General features: G+C 36.0%; 1 protein-coding gene across 1 annotated transcript; it reads right to left on the bottom strand.

The window, feature by feature from the left end:
* Positions 1-457: 457 nt before the first annotated feature.
* On the bottom strand, positions 458-13,430 carry LOC111324850 (cilia- and flagella-associated protein 100). Its single transcript, XM_022928520.2, has 21 exons — positions 13,181-13,430; positions 12,438-12,521; positions 11,688-11,788; positions 10,926-11,124; positions 10,377-10,444; positions 9,125-9,178; positions 8,728-8,837; positions 8,342-8,422; positions 8,093-8,168; positions 7,515-7,556; positions 7,355-7,397; positions 6,338-6,402; positions 5,295-5,323; positions 4,755-4,821; positions 4,138-4,289; positions 3,721-3,819; positions 3,247-3,283; positions 2,950-3,029; positions 1,965-2,061; positions 1,156-1,275; positions 458-737 (listed from the first exon to the last, which is right to left on the bottom strand). Exons 1-21 carry the CDS (start codon positions 13,224-13,226, stop codon positions 624-626), a joined length of 1,764 nt encoding a protein of 587 aa, XP_022784255.2. The 5' UTR covers positions 13,227-13,430; the 3' UTR covers positions 458-623.
* Positions 13,431-13,522: the final 92 nt, after the last annotated feature.

The following is a 13,522-nucleotide window of genomic DNA, read 5'->3' as shown; positions in this document are numbered from 1 at the left end:
TCAATTTGCAAGTCGTATTCTTTTGTATACCTTTCCCACGATCCATGGCTTATCACCATTCCCTTAAATTAGAACCGCGTTCGCCTCAGTCAACGGTTGTCGTACAAACGGCGTAACAGTCCAGCGGATGGACGCAAGATGGCAATCTACAGTTGTCACGTGACAGCCATATAAGACCTGGGGCATTTGTCCCCTTCAAGCAAGGGATTTCCCCTTAGGCTACGCGCCAAGGAACGTTTAAGAACACTCCGGGGAATTACTTTCAGGAAAGTGTTTCGGAGACAAGTTTCCGGTTGCAGACGTTTATCTACATGACGATTAGGGAATCTGTTTTGCGCTTTATCACGTTTTACGATCGCCAAGTCAATGTTTTCTTCTCGAAGCACAAGTTAATGGGAAAGCCCTATACAAGGAGACGTTACACGATTTAGCCCAAGAACTTCTTGTGACAGTGCAATAGGAGCAAAGTTTTGCTTTGAGTTTATTAAACATTTCACATGCATGTGTATACAATTTACAAGAGTTTGGGTTACAATTTATCTCGAACTCGTGCGATTTTGTTTTTTTCGCGTCCCAGTTTTTGTAAGAATCATAATTTCAAGGAATCTACAGCAGAAGAGCGTTTATGTAAAAAAATATTTAAGTTCCTCTTCCTCTTTGTCTTGTTTCTTGTCGGCATCCTGCTGTTTTCTTCGCGTCTGTGGTGGTTCGGATCGGAACATCAGTGGTTTACCAGTCTGAAATGAGAACAAGAAAAATAGATCAATTTTTAGAGAGATGAAAACTCTGGAATAGCGTTTTTTCTTCGCTAAGTTTTAAGATTGGACCAGAAAACCCGCGCCACGCTTTCGACCAATCAGAAGCACAAGTTTACACCAACTTCGACACGGGCAAACGTGTTTTCCCGCGCTTCAGGCCATTATCTGAGTTTACTGTGAGTTCATTTGTTCCTTGTGATATTATGCTACAATTGGCCGTTGTGTTTACTTTGGTTTTACCATTGATAGTCTTCTTTTATCAAAAAAATTTATGGCAAAAGACCACACTCTCCTGTCCTTGAGTCTAAACTTTTAAGCTAGGCCGACACCAAACTTCAACGCAAGATTTATAGCCCTGTTGATTCAAGCATCGCGGGACATAGCCTGTCTTACACACCTTTTTCTTCGGTTCAGCTTGAGCTCGTTCCAGGGCTCTCCTCACTCGGTCCTCTTGATGCTGTCTTTGTTGTTCCATTTTCTCTTCACGTAGGCGCAAGCGTCGTTCTTTTTCTTTTGTCTGCGACAAAAAGAAAAACATGCGCTAGTCAGGGAAAGTTCCACATGGCGTACAGGAACATTTTTAGAATATCTTGTAACATTCGTAACCTTAAGGGTAAGTTAGATAGTGTTTACATCCGCTTCCGTCCCACCTATCCACTATCAGGATTTATTCCAGTTTGCCCCAGATCCCTCATATTTCTGTTTTATAACTATGGGTAATTGTGAAGCCGTTAAATTGAAGGTAACTGTAATTCTACAGATCTTATGCAAATAAACTAGCTAGCTTCCCAGAAAAAGTGAGAGTTTTTGTAATTCGAAAATGGCATTTAATGATGACAAAGCAAGACATGCTCCTAATGCCTTTGCAAATGTCAAGTATTATTTTATTACGTAATACTGATTTGAAATGTTCCTGTTAGTCACGTTTCTATTCCGTTCAAATGAAGAGAGGGGTTAGGTCTCGAAAGAAACTGTGGTGCTGCGTCGGTAGGGGGGTGTTACAGAAAATTTACTGTTAATAATTTAAATTGGCTACTGATAAGAGTTTCTAAAGCTGACATCCTTCGCCCGAGCTCTAACGCTCAAAACGTTTAAGTTTCATAACCTCTCCAGGGTGGGGCCCAATTTACATTATCAACACGGATGAAACAAGCAGATTGTATCTTCTGCTGCGTGCACTCTTGGTTCTAAACAAGCCTTCCTTACCTTTTCTGCCATTTCTACTCGGTCTGGAGGCATGACTTCTATTTGTTCGAACAGCTCTTCCAGGCGATTTTCAATATTTGTTAGCATCTGAAGAGTACTGATGGAATCAAGCAGAAGTCAGGGGATCAAGAAGAAAAAAAAAAATAGGAAAAACAAAAAAAAGGCAACAACAACACTCAAAGCCCGTTTGAAAAGAAGAACGACAGCAAAATATATAGATAAATAAATAACCAGAACGATAACAACAGGTAAAGTTTACGGTCAAGCGCCGTGAAACACAACGGAAGTAGGCTGTTCCAGGCGTTCAATTAATAATCCTTTAACTCCCAAAATCTGATTGTTAATTCTCTCTCTAGCTGCTACACATTTCCTTGTCAATTGGTAAGGAGAATTTGGTGTCACATCAAGATGTCAACTCCTACCTGATAAGTTTAAGTATTATCATTACCTGTTTGCTGGATAATGTAGGACTATTATAGGGAGAAGTTACATGTTAATCACTTCTGGGAGTTCAAGGGTTAAACGGAGCGAAATAGTAAACGGTGCATAGAAGCGGAAGGGTAAAAAAAAAAAAAAAAAAAAAATAGGGAGGTTTGGGTTCGATTCATTTATGCAGCCGACCCAGCCCCCTCCCTCCTTCGCCTTTTTCGCTCTGACACTACCATCACACACAGTATTTACCATTGCGCGTCGTTTAACCAACTGAAGGTCTGGAATAGGTTACAAATGAAGCACAGTACGTATCAAGTTTTTTAAAGCAGAACTTTATCGCGTTTTTCTAGCAGCTTTAACAGAAGAATGAATCACCGCATTCCTAGCGATTCCTATTAACTTGTACATTTGAAAAGGCGAGAAGGGCAAAAATTTTCTTATCAATTTTGTTTCATTCTTTGTCCCAGGACTGGCAATCGTTGAGGTATCTAAAGAAATAATGTAACACATAAAAGCTTCAAACAGTATTTACACACAACCACACATACTATACCTGATATTGGCTTCGTTATCTCCTATGCAATTTCGATAAACCTCTTCGACTTTCTTGTTCAACATTTGAAGCATTTTTTCCTGAAAAGGACGCAAAGAAATAAGGAAGCACAATTAATAATTTAAAAATAAATTTTACGAATGTTAGGAGAAACATAACCAGACAATGCACGATTCAGCCTCATATAAAAAAAAGGAAATCCCTCAATTGTTTGGTCACGCTGTCACGAAATCCTACATTAAGTTAGTTCAAAGTTCTCGACGGAGTATAATGTGTAGCACATGGAGAGTGCGTTACCTGGTCTTCAGCTTTAAATTCACCAAAGGAAAACATTCTGCATGGGAATAATTAAAAAAAACAAACAAACAAACAAACAAATGAATAAATAAAAAAAAAAAAAACGTTTATTTCACCGTTGGAAAAACAATGTTCTGAACAAGACGAAATTTGAGTGGGAGATGACGGAGCACCAGGATAACGAGACACTGAATCTTTAAAACTCCAGAGATCTCGGTGCTAATTCTCCCCTCTAGCCTTGCAAATTAGTTAAGAGAATTTTGGACAACAATTTCTCCCTGATAAGTTAGAGTATTCTCATTACCTGTTTGCTGGATCCTGTATGGATAATATAGGGAGAAGTTACATGTTAATCGCTTCTGGGAGTTGCAGGGTTAACGCTCTCTTTAGACATATGCAAATAACTTTAGATTTCTGATGACTCTGCGCAAAACAGGAATAGCGTGGTATTACGAAGATGAAGAACTATCTTACTTTGACTTCATTTCCAGTTCTTTTCCTCTCTCTTCTTCTTTTTTTATAGCATCATTCAAAAAATCTATCTGGCCTTTGAGAATCTCAGTTTCGCGGTTCCTGTAAAGAGAAAAAAAAATCAGCTAAATCACGACCTAAAAAATTCCTAAATCTGCCCCTATAAAGCAATATCAAGTCTAGTCTTCATACAGGCCCTCTTTCTTAAAGCTTCAGTACGAGTGCTTCTTCGCCGACGAGAAAGTTTGAAGCTTTGGGTAACGCGAGCCGGCGGAGAGTCTGCAAATGGTCCAGTTGAGACACCCCAGCAAACTTCTTAACGACTCGTCTCAAATCTCCCGCGGAGAGAGTAACGCTCCTGCAGTGCTTATGATGAAGGCCTGATCGTAAGCTACTTCAGATCTAACTGAAGGGACTCACATTCGGTCTTGTGTCTGTTTAATTGTCTGTCGAAGTTCCTCCAAGGCTTCTTCGGTTTCTTGACTGTTTTGAATAAGAGATAAATTCTGTTCTTCTAGTTCGGCGAAGATATCGAGGAGCTGTTGAGGATCGCCAAAATACAAGTCTGGCTCCTGTCAGGGGAAAAAGGAATTATCAAATAAAATTATCGTAACCAATAAAATTACTGGGAAATAAAGGTTTACTACTAAAACATTCTTCCAGAAAGTGTCTTCATTGGTTAGAGAAGTGTTTTCAGAAGATAATTTGATCATCAAGAAATTGTATTTCGAGCGTTCATTACTCATTACTGAGACTCTTTCTCTTGAATACTTACTCTTTTTCTTCTCTTTGTCATAAATACCCAAACTTCTGTGCTATAATTGAGCGAAGGTACTTTCTATATCGTAGACTATCAACGCTGGCAAAACACATTCGCGTTAACAAGAAGTTAAAAGAGAAAGTAAAAAGTGGCAGCCAACTGTTTACGCTCTTCTTCCTGACCCCTGGGGTGTGAAAAGAATCGCTCCAAGGAATGAAAAGAAGAGAGAGACTTAGACACGAGTTTCAATAAAAGACACAGTGTTCAATTCACTTACAGTATCGCTCTCCTCTTCATCAGTTTCGTAAACAGAAGCTGAACTGTCTTCTGCTTCAGTCCTTTGCCTACAGATTACAGATTACAAAAACACACACCCGTTGTGATTTCATTTTCCACATGCGACATTAGGTGACCTTCCAAGCTAGTGGTAAGTTAGCAAAAAGACTCTTGTACACTCGCCCGAACACACGAACACACACACACACACGAACACACACACACACACACACACACACACACACACACACACACACACACACACACACACACACACACACACACACACACACACACACACAAACAACACCTGTTTAGCAGGCCTGTTTTATGATTTTCCATTCAACAGATGCTGATCTGAGCTCCAGCAGTCAAGGAACCAAGAAACTTAATATCCTTTTCTCACAATCTTTTAAAACTCAATAGGTTATCGTCGTGATGATGTCTGCGAAATGCTCAAGTGGATGCTGGGGTTGTCACTAAAATCACAAATAAGTCACAAATAATAATACAAAAACGTACACACTGTTTGAACACTTACATCTTCCCTTGAGGACTTCCTGCTAATTTCTGCAATCAAAAGTGTATGGAATACTGTCATTGAAAATGTTCAACTGCACCAAAAAGAAAAAAAAAAAGTAAAAAAGACACACTTTTACCGATTAAACTATGTAACTTGGGGAAAAAGGAATCACCAATGATATTATAGACTCAAATCTGTGGACAGACTACGATAAATCCTTGAACTCACTAAATTAGCAATTGATCAATTCAAAAACCAAATGTATGTGTAGATACCTAGAAGGCAAGGTACCAAGTTTAAACGGAAACAAACTACTCCAACTTCATAATATAATTATATTATTAAAAACTGGATCATTGAATAATGCAATTCAAGACTTTTTATTGGCTTAGCGATTATGGTATAAGAGCCAATATATCATAATCTAATATCTGTACATTGTAGCATTTGGTTTCGTCTTACAAAATAAAGTCGGGAAGATTTGTCTAATATCTTGGGAGCGTTTTTTTTTTTTTTTTTTAATAAAACAATTATTCCACTCGCGCTTATTGGATATGGGATGATTATAGCCAACTCGGCGCTGGCTATCTATCATCTCATATCCAACGCGCGCGAGTGGAATAATTGTTAATTAGCCTGGGCTGGGTTGTTAAAAGCTAGGTTGAGGTAACCCAGAGTTGGCGTGAAATCCGATTTAATTCTGAAAGCTTCAAAGAAAAATTCAGTACAATTATATTTGTCAACAATTTGATGATATGATTCCATTCAAAGAATAGAGAAAATTAGAGAAAGGCTTTTAAACAAAGGGATAAAGGAACCCAGATTAAAATTTAACGCTGGGTGAGTGTTAATCAGCTTTACGAATAACTGCGCCCAATTACAAGGCCCTCAGTCAGTGAACACGAACTGAAAACTGAAAATGGCATTCACACAGGCAAGACCGGCAGCTAAGGTTGCACCCACTTTTGAGCTTGTCTCCAGTAACAGAGTCAGCAAGGCTAATTAAGCTAAATAAGATGATCAGGCACGCTAAAAGGTTCAAATCGGTAGCATGTACTTACCGAGCTTGTCCTACTGTCTTTACGGCTGCCTCGGCTGGAGTTTCTGTCAGAGCTGATTATAGAGACTAAACAAAAGGTTTGTAATGAGAGATAAATCATTTGCTTTTACATGACATATAATTTATTACTATTAATGCACATTGTATATATTGCTATTAATGCACAATGTTCAAGCCAAGCTTGAACAAACAGTCAGACTCAATCCGCGCAAAGCTATTTTTATAATAATTTACGGTATCTTCGTATAATTTATAGTTTTTCTTTCGTCAACTCTCATATTAATTTATTCGTACTGTCTCCTTTGCAATTTTATCACTTCTATTTTACGCCAAGCGTTTACATATTTCCATAATTTATCGCCTTTATCTTTCCCACGTCTTGAATTTAGTTATATATGCAAAAAAAATTTTCCTTTTCATCAGCTTGAAAATGACCTCAGTGAGGTCGAACCGTCATTCAAAATTATTATCACTAATTTTTATCTTAAGCTTTTCTAAAAAACTACTTATCAGTTCATTTCTTTTGGCAAGAAAACTATGAAACAAGCGAAAGTGGAAAATACATCAAAATGCAAATTTGTGGAACTGAAATGTAATTGAAAGACTCGATCAACTCCAAAACAAATCCTTAAATCCCAAAAGGCACAATCATCTTGGGATCAAATTAAGAGGCTACAGTTTTAAATTTCCAGGATTGAGATCAAAGCTTTGAGAGTTGTTTATTGAGCTTTGAGACTCTACATAACCTTTTTTTTTTTTTTTAACTGAAAAAGCACATTACAATAAGGTTAGACATTATAACATGTAACATGCAGGTTTCTTTCTTTAGCCTGAAGCTACCATAGATGCATGTATGCAAATATTTTTAGTGTATTAATTTTTTCCTCTTTCCAAAAGCTTAAGACTCAAGCAGTAATTAGCACTAGTAATTCTGATAATGTACTGTACAAAACATACAAACACATCTGGGAGGTCATATCTACCAGCTTAATTTGCACATGATGTTCCTGATACTTACTTCTCTTTTTTGTCACCGAACTTCTGTCCCTCTGCTTTGCCTTCTGTGGTAAAGACAAAAACAGTTGACCACTAGATGCTAAGAAATTAACTTAAAACAAAAAAAAAAAACAAAAAAAAAAGGAGAAATACCTTTATATAAATTTCCACCTTAATTTTACCTTTTTCTCCTCTTTGGCTTTTCTTTTATCATCTTTCCACTCCTATGCAAATGTAATGAGCCAGAATTAATGGCATCATAGGACTTCACCAAAGGAATGAACAAATGAATAATTGATTTTATAACATAACCAAAGTAAAGCGCACACTCTGATTGGTCAATTTAGCATCCCCCATTTGCCCATGGGTGTACACTGAGGATGTGACCAAATGCAAAGACTATTAATTTTTTCCGTGCGCGCTTGTTTTTTTTTTTCTGGTCACATAAGATTTGTTAAATTAAAGGGAACTCTTTAGCTACAATGTATCAATGTTATGTTATAAAACAAATGGTAAACACCACAGTGTACACTATTGAGTTATGGATGCACTTGGGAGGTTTACTGAGCACTCAAGAAGCTAGAGTCGCTCTCGGCTATCGCCTCGAGCGACTCTTACACTTCTTTCATGCTAAGCAACCTCCCGCGTGCGTCCATAACTCAATAGTGTATGCTGTGGTGTTTACCATTTGTTTATAATAGTTGATACAAATTAACAACATGCAGTACTATTAAAAATATTCTAATCACAAAACAAGTACCTGTGGAGTAAGGGAGTCCAAGAACTGTTTGTACAACATATATTCTTTTAGAGTGTCCTCATTTTTAGATATTTCACTGAAAATCAAAATAATAAACTTTCAAGTTAACATACTGTAGCTTAACTACAAAAACTCTTTTTTTTTTTTTTGACACTTACAGTTAAATTAATAGCATTTTAGAAATCAATACAAGACTTAATAATTATATAATTATTCAATGAATGATTTCAAATATCACTGATGGCTCACCTCTTAATTGCCATCATTTGAGCATTGATTTTCTTTATCTCAGCCACTTTTTCAAGTTTGAGCTTTGTTTCAGCCTCAGCTCTGTTAAGAAAAATAGCAGTTAGTGATCTACATACAAGCAAGACTTTCAAAAGTACAATCTATGTATAAATAGCAAATAAATAAGATTTCTGGAATTTTATGAATTTAAACTTTTAATTAGAAAATGTTTATAATGCTTCAATGCAGTACCGACACTTAATACCAAATTTGATGAATTGAATTCTATTAACAATTAACAAGAATAGTGTGTAATAAATTTCTTGATTTGAAGTTTAAGACTTGCAAAATGCTCATACAAACAAACTGAGATGTCAACACCAGTGTTTATTTTAAAAGGTGCTCACATTTTGATAGCTTCAACTGAGTTTTTGTCATTTTCTTTTAAAAACTCATCAAACATTGCAGCATCTTCTTCGAGGTATTGCTCTGCAAGTTCAAGCTTCTTTTCTTCTGCCTGTTAACATAGAGTGTATTAAGATCAGTTAATGAAAACTATATTTTGCAAATAAATGTTTATATATAAATTAAAGATCATGATGCTAAGTAAATATTACAGATCAACTGATAATTTCTGCCCCTTAATTAACCTTAACCTTATAACCTATATACCCTGTACATGAAGTAACCAGTCCCCTAAATATATCTACTCCCCTCTACTTTTGAGATACTTTTAAACCAAGTGTGGTAGATTAGTGTTGAAACAGTTCTTCAAGATGGCTTGCATGTGGTCTGATCACTAACCCGGGCAATTTCTTCCAGTTTCCTCATTTCATCACGCTTCACACCTAAAGAATACTAAAGGACAAAGAAATGATTTATAGTAACTGAAACTATTTCACAGCCTAGCAGGGGAGTCAGCTCATATTTAGATTGGCATGACCAGGTGATAAGGGCAGTATAGACTTCCACTCTGGTTCAAGTCCTCACTGGATTTGTTCACGGTCAGCGAGTTCAACTCCTTGGATACACTAACCCTAACCCTAAATACTTCGCCCCCTCTTTCTAATAGTTACTCTTAGATAATATTTTAACTTCATTTTATTTTATTTTATTTTGATTTTATTTACTTATTTATTTATTTATTTATTTTTTTATATTTTAATAATAATATATAACATATATTTTTTACAATTTTAAATTGAGTTTAGGAGCGTGCTGTTGTTACAGAAGTCGCTCCCTCAATTTTAACACCTAACTTTTATGTTCATTTTACACACTCATTCCCACCCTTGCATACGCTTTGTTCCTTTTTTACCCACTGATCACGAGTTTGCTCATCAGTGGAGTGGGAACCCATTTTCATGGGATCCCATACATCAACACCAAGGGAAGCCACAAAGGTTGCTAGTGAAACTACTGGTTAATATATTTAATACTATACGAATGAACAGGGGTAGAGTCCTGGGAAGTAAATTCAGTAATATCATCTTCGATGTCACCTACAATGGGAAAGTTGCTAACATTAATTACTTGAGTGGTGCTTTGACCAGAATAACTACTATTTTCCCTAATTACTTGACTGGTGCTTTGACCAGACTTACTACTATTGTCATTAACTAATTATTAATTATTAATTATTAATTATTATTAATTACAAACGAACAACCAACTGGTTAGTACCTCCTGCCACTTGAAATTTTTAGGTACTTAATGTTTATTTGAAATACACCAGTACGTGTACTTGTTTCTCTCTCTTTTATATTTTAGAGCATGCATGCACTTACAGGCTTGCAATTCAGTATCTACTATGTAAATTAGAAATTAATTTAAAATTTATCTATTTGTTATTTGATGCCATGTACTAACCTCTTTTCAAGCCTGTTTAAATGTATAGTATCTCAATAGGAAGGTAGATGAATAAAAATTTTATCTTTAAATTTTCTGACAAAGATCAAATATTCCAATCTTAATTACTATTTAATATATGGACAAAATCTAAGGCAAGTTAATGTACCATCCCTAAAATTGTTGCAGACCATAGGAACAAATTTACCTGGACTAAAAACATTTCCCTTTTCTTTGAAATGAAGTCTGCCAAATTTTCTTTCTCCACATGCCGATCTGCAAGTGAGATAAAAGCATCATCATCAATTCCATCCTCATCGCTAGCAGTTAACCCCTTTGTAACATATGAATAACCACGTGGTTCAATGCACAGTTTTATGTACAGTAATCATAACTTTACCAACCTCTCTTTTAACAAAAGGTTGACAAAGAATTAAGTCATAAGCTGTTTGAGGCTGCATCGGTGGGAGTAATGAAATAATTTGGATATATCAACAAAGTTGAAATGGTAAATTGGCCACAGTAACGATTATAAAAGCTGACATTTCGAGCTTTAGCCCTTCGTCGGAGCGTTAGCCCTTCGCTCCGACGAAGGGCTAACACTCGAAATGTCAGCTTTTGTAATCGTTACGGAGGCCAATTTACCATTTCAACTTTGTTGATATATCCAAAGAATTAAGTCAGTCAATTTAAATTATTGTTAAAACTGAATAAATATATCATCATTTTTGTTCAAGATCAAATACCACAAATGTACCTCTTGTAATTGCCAAAGTAAATTGAGGGTCGTCTTTCACTGCAATCACACCATCCTTTTCTTTCTTTTTCTCTTCCTCAACAAAGTCATCGCCATCGTCATCATCACCTATTTTTCTCATTGTAGCTGTTTTGGCATTGACACGTGATGTGTATGTTGTCTTCTCATGCACCTTTAAACTTCGCTGCTGGATTCTTTCCTGTCAATGGAAAAAATTGGAACCCAAATTTGACAAACTCTGCATGTAAAGACGAATTAAATTAAAAAAATTAAAATAAAACTTTGTTTTTTAATTTTACGAAGCAGTTACCTTTAATCAAAACCTGGTTGATAATCAACTTTCACTTACCAGTGGCCCAGTGGGTCACCTACATCAGGAATGGGTGGCTGAGTGCTTAATACCGAGGTTGACCACTTATAATATTTTAGTACAGGTTCGACAGAATAAGGGTGATAAAAAAATAATTGTATAAAGGTGCCATTTGGTGCCATTAAATTGACCACTTTGTGTACAAGAACTTGCTCAAAAATTAAGACTATAATTAACATCAATTTCAGAAAAAAAGCTTTCATTAAATTTTACTTGAAAGGTTATTATTGAGTGGTTCCACTTTGAGTTCACTACAAGGGGAAGACCATACAAACAGGCTGTTGGAACTCATTCAAAGGTGAACACAGCCTCTTAAGTGATGACGGGGAAACAAATTAAATTCGGGACTTAATATAACAACTGATACAAGTTTTGACTGTAGCTGAGATTACCTGTTTCTTTTTCTGTCTTTCTTTGTCTCGTAGCATAAATACATCATTATCATGTGGAATGGTGAATGGATTGTGATTTGGATTTACAACAGATTCAATCACTGAAGAAAGAAAACAAACTAATCTTAATTAGCTATTCTTCATTCATTGACTTAATCAATATAAACTTATTAATTAACAGTAACTTTTAATATTTCACCCCAAACACCTCAAAATAAGTTCTCTTCTCTCTTATCTGTCATAAATTGATCTTTACAATATATTTAAGCTACAAGAATGTGGTGTTATGATAAATCAAATACTACTGATGTTTTTCTTCGCATCACTTCTCGGTATTACATTGCATTAAATTTGTTAGGAGAAAATAGTAACTTTTGATAGTGAGAAGGTAATTATTAACTACATTATTTTACATGTCTTATATTTTAAAGAAATATCCAGTATATACTCTGTCAACCTTAAATCATGTGTGTCGATCAATGACAAACACATAATTAAGTATTACAGTTCCAGAAGCCTGATGCATTAATTTAGAACTTTCCATTTGGGAAAATTGTTTATTCTTCTCCAAAGAAGGAAGATTTTCTGGCTATCAGGCAACTTTTCCTGATGGAAGCCACAGATAAACCAAATTTCCATCCATTCCCTCAAGAACAAGACTAGTTAAAAAAGGTATTTGTTTCTTAATTGTTTGCTTGTTATCAACATTATTTAATTTTCAAAAACATTATTTTTAGACATAACACTTACCTGATAAAGCTGAGTGTTTACCAGAACTTGACTTAGCAGATTGCATTGCCCCTTTCTCAGATTGCCGAGAAGCTGACTGTCCCCCTAAATTACAAATTGAAATTGATTAAGGTGCCATTAACTTGGTCTCTTTATTGATTAAGAGTCTCGAAGTAAAATCTCAGTAACCACAAACGCCTTTGTGAATGATTATAGGCAGTACTTATAATAAGAAGTCAGGTTGAGGAATCCACCAAAATCACTTTCAATTGCTTTGAAGAGTAAGGAAAACTAAAGCAGGGTCACCAATTAATGATTGGTTATCGATTTTAGTCGATCTTAATAGATGTGCGGGGGCAATTGATGATCGGTTATTGATTTTCGTCTATTTGTCAATAGATGTGAGGGCAGGGAGGGGGTGGGGGTGCACGAGTTCTTTTTCATTGCAAATCAAAGAGAAAACTTAAGTAAAACCGATCCAGTTCCAGATTGCTCCATTTTTGCAAGCTTCGTGATACTCGAAGGAATTTTCCGGAGTTGGCGACCTGTCAACCAACTACAAGATGCTCTCCAACAGGTATTTGGTCTGGAAATATTTTTCGTCAAAATGCAGTTTGCTACATTTACAGCCATACAACAAATTTAAGGACTGCCAAGTGCTAAATAAATTTACTGTCATATAATAATTGATCGATCTATGACATAAACTGATACAATTTACGTAAATGTGCAATTGATCTGATCGTAGATCTTTGATGACTTACCAGTTCGTGGTGGCTTATTTGATCCCTGAGAAGGCGATCGAGACATTTTGATCACTATGTAGCAAACAAGCTGCAAAAACCCCGGAGTATTTTGCTAAAATCCTGCCGAGTTCACAAGAAACAAGGGTTATGCGGTTCAGACCAGCTTTTAGAGTAGATTCCAAGCCTCTCAAAGGACGACAGCCTCTTATTTGAGAGAAATAAAGAAAAATCCTTGTTCAAGGTCACTAGATGTCTGGATTTGCTTCTTTGATATCCCAAAAAAATAAACTTAAAAGTTTCGAAGTTGAGCTGTAAGATAAGTTTCCAATGCAGCCATGTTATGTTTAGAATGATAACGAG

Source organism: Stylophora pistillata, chromosome 5 (assembly GCF_964205215.1).
Source record: "Stylophora pistillata chromosome 5, jaStyPist1.2, whole genome shotgun sequence".
NCBI classification, from domain to species: domain Eukaryota; kingdom Metazoa; phylum Cnidaria; class Anthozoa; order Scleractinia; family Pocilloporidae; genus Stylophora; species Stylophora pistillata.
The sequence above is the reverse complement of the archived record's forward strand: the minus strand, read 5'-3'. Positions and strand labels throughout refer to the sequence as shown.

Coding starts and splice junctions, on each gene's coding strand:
- LOC111324850 (XM_022928520.2), bottom strand. CDS start 13,226: ATGTCTCGATCGCCTTCTCAGGGATCAAATAAGCCACCACGAACTG. Junction 10,445..10,925: donor TACTTTGGCAATTACAAGAG/GTACATTTGTGG, acceptor TCTCACTTGCAG/ATCGGCATGTGGAGAAAGAA. Junction 9,179..10,376: donor GGGAAATGTTTTTAGTCCAG/GTAAATTTGTTC, acceptor TTTGTCCTTTAG/TATTCTTTAGGTGTGAAGCG.